The following is a 7844-nucleotide window of genomic DNA, read 5'->3' on the forward strand; positions in this document are numbered from 1 at the left end:
ATGAGTGTTTCTTTCGGTCTGGAGTGTTTCCATGTAAAAGCACATCAACTTCATCTTCAGAACTAGCAAGCATTTAAAGCACAGAGAATATGGATGTTAAAAAACATTAACATCAGGGCTGGGATGTGGCTCTCAGTGGTAGAGCACTCAGGGAGCACGGACAAGGCCCTAGGTTTGAATTCTAACAGCACAAAATAAAATGAAATCACTAAAAACTTCTCTCGTCTTACTGCTCAACAGCAATTTTAAGTTTTGCAAATTTCTACTGTATCGATGACCCATCATATAGAATAGCAAGAATCACTAATCCTTCCTTAGTCAGTTTTGGATTTGGGAGTTGGTTTTTGTTTTGTTTTTGGGAGACAGGGTTTCACTATTTAGCCCTGGCTAAACCGAATTCACACTAGTAGACCATTCGACCTCAAAGCTGCAGCAATCCTCCTGCCTCTACTTCCCGGATGCTGAGTTAACAGACATGAGGCACAAGTGCAACTTGCTCTCTTCTTGTATGTGTGTGAGTGTTCTGCTTGTTTTTTTGTTGGGTTGTTTTGGTTGTTTGGATTATTGTTTGGGGTTTGTTTTTTTTTGTTTGGTTTTTTTTGGTTTTTGGTTTTTGTTTTTTGGTTGGTTGGTTGTTTTTTCGAGACAGGGTTTCGTCTTAGCGTGCTGTCCTGGACTCTCTTTGTAGACCAGCTGGCCTCGAACTCACGGATATCCCTGCCTCTGGGGTGTTCTGCTTGTATATGTACCTATGCATCAGCGGTGTTGCCTGGTGCCCAGAGGCTAGAAAAGGGCACTGGATGGTTGTGTCCAGGCTGGCCTTGAACTCACAGCGATCCGCTTGCCTCTGCCTCCCAAGTGCTGGGATTAAAAGTGTAGGCACTTCCCCACAGCACTGAGATTTTATTTAATTAAAAATATTATAGGGGCTGAGAATGCCTCACATGTTAAGAGTACTGTCTGAAAGCCCGGCATGGTAGCGCATGCCTTTAATCTCAGCACTAAGCACTCGAGCAGCAGAGTGGATCACTGTGAGTTCGAGGCCAGCCTCGTCTACAAAGCGCGTCCAGGACAGCCAAGGCTACACAGAGAAACCCTGTCCTCGGAAAACCAAAGAAGAGGAGCCGGGGAGAGGAGAGGAGTACTTCTGCTCTCCTGAGGATACGCTGAGTCAAATTCGCCAGCATCCACATGGTGGCTCACAAGGCATCTATACTGGATTCTGAGGTCTCTTCTGTCGCATGCAGGTGACACATATATCACGATAATTACATTACTCGCGGTGTGTGTGCACACCTTTAATCCCAGCACTCAGGAGGCAGAGGCAGGTGAATCTCTGAGTTCGAGGCCAGCCTGGTCTACAGAGTGAGTTCCAAGACAGCCAAAGCTACACAGAGAAACTCTGTCTCTAAAATCCAAAAAGAAAGAAACAAAAGAAACACGTTGATCCTAGCATGGTGGCTCACAGCTGTAACCCCAGCACTCTGGAATGCAACTCCGTAACAGAACACTTGTCTAGCAGATAAAACCCGGGGGTCTGCTCCTAGCAACAAGGGTGGAAGGAGAGCTCTACGATATAAAAAACATACACAACTAAATCTCGGGGGGAGGGACGGGGAGCAAAATAACAGAGGTTATACAGTGTCTAAATCCACTTATGTAACATTCCTAAACATCACAAAATTATATTAGTGGAATGACATCCAGGGAAGAGGGGATGTTCCAGAATCCCGGGGTCCCCAAGCGTAAATCCTCAGATGGACCCCGGCTCCTTACCGCACTGCTATCTACTGCTTGGCTCCCTACAGACTGAGGCAGCCCACATGCGACCCGAAGGGTTCCACAGAGAAGCGGGCTATACGGGTGGCGCGCAGCTCGCAAGATCGGAGAGCGAAGCGACCTGGGCCAGGGCTAGGCGGACACCGCGGGGCAGCGGCCCACCTGCTCAGAGCTGGCTCCTCGTCGCTCGGCTCTTTCCACGGCGTAAGGATCGTAGTCATCATGGAGCCCGGTTCATGGCGACCTCGGGAGGGCTACACAATCCGGCGGTCTCAGTGTACTCCGCCGGTACCTTCTCTAAATCGTCCCCATGACTCGACTTCCGCCCTTATTGTGAGTTCTTCCTGTGCGCGTGCGCAAGCCGTCCCAGGGAAAGGACTGAGAGGGACAGCTTAGGGGGAGGTTCAGTGTTACCGTTCCTGTTTGCGTTTTTCTTTCTTTCCGCTGAAAACTGCAGCTCTCTTTTTATCGCTTTTTTCTTTGTTTCTTTGTTTTGTTTTGCTTTCTTTAGTTTTTGAAATGGCTCCGGCCCGTCTGGACCGTCAGCTGCAATTTAGCCCAGGCTGACTTCGCCCCGCCTTCTGTGACCAGCGGAGAACTGAGATTACAGTTGTGTGCCCCTATCCAGTCTGATTTGTACCTTCCAAGTTGTCTCGGCCTTTCCTCCCTTGGTTTTTATTATGTTTATGGTTGTCTGCAGATAAGTAATTTATGACAAACGTACTCAGAAAAATAAGACGGAAAACGGATTTAACGTTTCTTAAATTTTAACAAAGGTGATTCTCCTAGAATTATGTTCTGTGAGGATAATTTCTTCGGCTGGCGGAAGCAATGAGCTACAGCTTCCTTTTTGCCCAGAACCTGGGGACTGTATCCTAGAGGTACAGGGCCACGAAGCCAGATTTCGAATCCAAAGTTGGGGGTACACAATCCATAACAAGACCACGCCCCGCCCCGCGAGGCATTTGAGCGGAAGTTCCTGAATTCACAAAGAGCGTGGGGTTATGGTGTAGATGACTGTGCACGCAGAGGCTGCTGGTTCCGTTAAAATGAACTTTTCATGCTCTTAAAGATAATAACTGCATTGTATTCTAGAAGATTTTAAGAACTGTTGTGAGGGTAAGAGAATGTCATATAGAGAAAACGCGAGGAAGAAAACACCGTAAGGCCTAAGTAAGCCAAGACTACACAGAGAAACCCTGTCTTGCAAAACAAAAACAAAAGCCGGGCCTGGTGGTGGTGCACACCTTTAATCCTAGCACTTGGGAGACAGAGGCAGGAGGGTTGCTGTGAGTTCGGCCCAGCCTGGTCTACAAAGCGAGTCTAGGACAGCCAAAAAACAAAACAGAATAAAACAAAACAAAACAACACAACAACAAAAGAAAGAAAGAAAGAGAAAAAAAAAGAAAGAAATAAAGAAAGAAAAGAAAGAAAGAAAAACAAAAACTAAAAGCAAAACAAAACACTCTTCTTCTACAGGTCCTAAGTTCAATTCCCAAGAACCACATGGTGGCTGGCAAACATCTATAATGAGAGATTGAAAGATGGGGAGCAGCAGAGAGAGAGAGATGGGGAGCAGTAAGAGAGATAGAGAGATGGGGAGCAGCAAGAGAGAAGAGAGATGGGCAACAGCAAGATATTTAGGGGGCTGGAGTGATGGCTAAGTGGCTTAAGAGCCCTGTCTGCCCTTCCAAAGGTCCTGAGTTCTATTCCCAGCAACCACATGGTGGCTCACAGCCACCTCTACTGAGGTCTGGTGCCCTCTTCTGGCATGCAAGCTCACATGCAGGCAGAACAAGGTATAAATAAAAAAATAAATCTTTTTAAAAAAAAACATTAAAAAAAGAAGATATTTAGAAAAACAGCAAACAAGTAAGCAAGTAAGGAGTCAGACAGATAGCCAGCGAGACAGCCAGATAGAAAAGTTCTGGACTTAGCCTGGTGATAGTGGTGCATGCCTTTAATCCAAGCACTCAGGAGGCAGAGGCAGATGGATTGTTGTGAGTTTGAGGCCAGCCTGGCCTACAAAGCGAGTCCAGGATAGCCAAGACTACACAGAGAAACCCTATCTCAAAAATCCTGAGCCTCAGAGCATTTCTTTTTCCCTCCATTCCTCAACTTCTCTTCAACAACTGAAAGGACCAGACAAACTCCATTTTGAAAAAAAAAAAAAAAAAGAGGGGCTGGAGAGATGGCTCAGCGGTTAAGAGCACTGACTGCTCTTCCAGAGGTCATGAGTTCAATTCCCAGCAACCACATGGTGGCTCACAACCATCTATAATGTGATCTGATGTGCCTTGTATACATAATAAATAAATAAATCTTAAAAAAAAAAAAAAAAAAAAGAAAAGAAAAGAAAAGAAAAGAAAAAGAACTCCATCTTGTGTTAAACCTGGTCAAAGGCTGAACCCAGATTCCAGAAAACTATTCCCTAGCAACACAATCAGCTCACCAAATACACACTCTGCTGGTCAAGCTGACTAACAGGTGATCTGGCTCTTAGCAACAACCAATTAGCAGAAGCCAGGCCAAAGTTCCTAATGCCCCCATGAGTGTTTCAACCAATCTTTTCCAGAGGCCAACTTGCCCCTACACCTACCCAACCATGAAATTCCCAGGCCTGTAACTCCCTGCTTGCAGCTTTTCTGCCCAAGGGCCATCCAATCATACACTGTATCACCCATTTCTTTGTCTAACACCTACAAAAACCCCTCTCAATGGAGCCTCAAGGCTGCTTCCCTGCATCTGCTGTCTCAGTGCATTGGAGGGGTGGCCCGGGTTCGAACCTTCATTAAAGCCTTCCTTGCCATTGCATTTGGACTCGTGTCTTGGGTGGACTGCTCAGGGAGAAATTTGGGCATAACACAACTAGTTCCTCCAGCTAGTTAGTTGTTCAACCAACGGTTGATTTCCCTTAACCAGCCATTTGCTGCCTGCTCAGTTCTCCCTACTGCAAATCCAGCTCTCCTCTCTCCTCGCCGTTCCTGGAGCTGGTCTTGGGGAGTGGCAGAGAAGCTTCTTTCTGGGTAGTGGTTATTGCAGAGATCCACAACCCACCAACATGCCAAGAATAAGTAACTCTGAGTGCTCCACTGCCGGTGAATGGTCTACACCTTGTCTCCCCCCAAGCAAGGGGCAGAGGATTCAGAAGAGGGACAGTCTTCTGTAAGAACGGTCAGGGTGGGAGGACAGCTGTCAAGTGCTATCTTCTGGACAGGACACAGCAGCCCCACACATCAACTTACCAAAGCTGTGGTTAACCTGCACAACATGCTGAGTGGTTAGGAACACTTGCTGCCCTTCCAGAGGAGCTGGGTTCAGTTCCCAGCACCCACACAACAGCTTAACCCTCTGTAACTTCAGTTCCAGGAAGTCTGATACCTTCTTTCTTCTGGCTTCAGTGGACACTGCACACGGGCAAACAAGGAAGCAAAACACCCATAAGTGTATTTGATGCTTTTTAAATCTTTATTTTTTGGTTTTTCAAGACAGGATTTCTTTCTCTGTGTGACCTTGGCTGTCCTGGACTCCCTTTGTAGACCAGGCTGGCCTTGAACTCTCAGCGATCTGACTGCCTCTGCTTCCCGAGTGCTGGGATTAACGGTGTGTGCCACCATACCCGGCTTGATACATTATAAAAAAAAAAAAAGAAGAAGAAAAAGATTATTATACTTACCTGGCAGGGGAGATACCATGATCACGAAGGTGGTTTTCCCAGGGCGAGGCTTGTCCATTGCACTCCGGACGTGCTGACCCCTGCGATTTCCCCAAATGCGGGGAAACTCGACTGCATAATTTGTGGTCGTGGAGGACTGCGTTCGCGCTCTGCCCGGGTCTCGTTGGTGCGAAAAACAAGATAATCTGCTGCAGTGAGGTATCATCTTTCTTTTCATTTCTCTGGTGGACTCGGTAGCCTCGTATTGCTTTGAGTTGCATTCCACTGTTTAGCTGAACTCGGTATCAGTGGTGCGGGGCGAGGGCTTCACAGGAGGACCAGGCCTTTTTCCATTCTACTTAAAACTCCTGCCCCTGGGACCTGGAGAGATGATGGTTCAGAGGTTAAGAGCACTGGCTGATTCATCTTCCAGAGGTCCTGACTTCAGTTCCCAGCAACCACATTGTGGGTCACCACCATCTGTAATGGGTTCTTGCTGCCCCCTTCTGGCCTTCAGGTGTACATGCGGGCAGAGCGCTGCATACAGAATAAGTGAATAAACTTAAAACAAAACAAAAAAAAAATCCAGTACCTTCTCTTGCTGAGGGCCACCCAGCCTTGAAGTTCCTACACCGGAAGACCTCTCCTCTGCACACGCACGTGGCATACGCAAACACAGAAGAAGTATCCAGCCCAGGAAGAGGGGATGGTTCGTTTGGTAGAACACTTGCATGAAGTGTATGCGCTGCCAGGAGTAGGGCGACGCCTTCATCCGCATTCAGCTTCAAGGAATTGTCCACCCGAGGTGGTCGCCACCAGGTCTAGGCCAGCCTGGGTTGCTGAGTGACAAGACACCCTGTCTCCAATTCCTTGCCAACAGCCTGTGAAATGATGCCAGGCAAAGGGAGTAGGTACGCCTCTTTTCCGGGTTGGTCACGTGGCAGGCACTCCTCCAAGGATGCAGTGAGTGGAGCATGGCCACCCCAGGCGCCGGCTGAGCACAGGTGCTTTGAGGTAACACCTTTGTTCTTCCGGCTCTCAGGCCCCAGAGCTCCCTGGTTCAAGCTTCTAGCGTCCGTACTGCAAAATCAAGACCGTTCCAGGGGCTGGGAGTCTATCGGGATGCCAGCGTGGTCATGTCCCTTGAAGGCCCGGTTCTACGGTCAGGTCACTACTTGGTATCCTCGCCTGGGAGAAGGTGACAGTCCGGTCAAACCACAAGGCTGGAACGTTAGGTTTTTCGGGTCCAGAAGGTACGTGTATACTGGGGGAAGTGAAAACGGAGTGGGAACACGTGTGGAGCTTGTTAACCACCGGCACAGAAAGGGGACTTTCCTTGATAGATAGATAGATAGATAGATAAATAGATAGATAGATAGATAGCTTAGGTAGAGGAGCTGGAGAGATGGCTCAGCAGTTTAGGCTGTTCTTCCGAAGGACCCGGGTTCCATTTCCCCTACACGGCAACTCACAGCTGAACTCCAGTTCAGAACTCCAGTTCTAGGGGAGCTGATGCCCAGTGTCCTTTTCTGTCGTGCATTGAGCACAGTGCACTTGTGATACACAGACACACAGGTAAGCACACGCATACACACAGCACAGAGCTAAGAAAATCTTAAACTCTTTTTTTTTTTTTTTTTTTTTTTTTTTGCTTTTCGAGACAGGGTTTCTCTGTGTAGCCTTGACTGTCCTGGACTCAGCTTTGTAAAAGACTAGGCTGGCCTGGAACTCACAGTGATTCACCTGCCTCTGCCTCCCGAGTGCTGGGGTTAAAGTATTGTTAATTATTATTTTGAGACAGGGTTCACTGTGTAGCCCTGGCTGCTCTGGAACTCTCTGTAGACCAGGCTGGCCTCAAACTCAGAAATCTCCCTGAGTACTGGGGATTAAAGGCACAGATCAGCACTACCCCCATGCACAAAAAGAAAGGAAGAAAGAAAAGAGAAAAAGTGAGAGTGAGAGAGAGAGAGGAGAGAGAGAGACAGACAGACAGACAGACAGAGAGTATGGTTGGTGTATGGATATTTTGCCTGCATATATGTCTGTGCACCACACTCTGGAAGTGCCCACAGAGAACAGGAGGAGAGCACTGGGTCTCTAGGAGCTGGAGTTACAGATGATTATGTGTAGTGGGACTTTTAGTTTCTTTAAAAACATGGTTATGTATGGGAGCAGTTCCTGTTTTAATCCCAGGTGTGGGATATGGGGTGTGATTTGTGCCACCCGCAGCTCCTTTAATTCTGGGGATGCCGAGTGGGCCTGAGAGGCCCTGCTGCTGCTGCTGCTGCTGGTGGTGCTGGTGGTGGTGGTGGTGGTGGTGGTGGTGGTGGTGGTGGTGGTGGTTCATTGGTTTGCTAGTTTGCTGAATCGCAGGACTAGACTGCTGGATGTCTTGACTACAAAGACTGGA

The 7844-nt window shown here is 47.9% G+C and overlaps 1 protein-coding gene and 1 non-coding gene across 2 annotated transcripts in view; one reads left to right on the forward strand and one right to left on the reverse strand.

The window, feature by feature from the left end:
- Positions 1-5513, reverse strand: part of Eapp (E2F associated phosphoprotein) — a 23280-nt gene extending 17767 nt beyond the window's left edge. The window contains 4 exon segments of the mRNA XM_051144344.1: positions 8-62; positions 1942-1973; positions 1975-2015; positions 5456-5513. Of these exon segments, the coding sequence (XP_051000301.1) occupies positions 8-62; positions 1942-1973; positions 1975-2015; positions 5456-5513 (186 nt within the window).
- LOC127197382 (U1 spliceosomal RNA) lies at positions 5448-5612 on the forward strand. The gene has a single exon (XR_007831664.1). It is a non-coding gene; the product is annotated as a U1 spliceosomal RNA (small nuclear RNA).
- Positions 5613-7844: the final 2232 nt, after the last annotated feature.

Source organism: Acomys russatus, chromosome 1, assembly GCF_903995435.1.
Source record: "Acomys russatus chromosome 1, mAcoRus1.1, whole genome shotgun sequence".
NCBI lineage: Eukaryota > Metazoa > Chordata > Mammalia > Rodentia > Muridae > Acomys > Acomys russatus.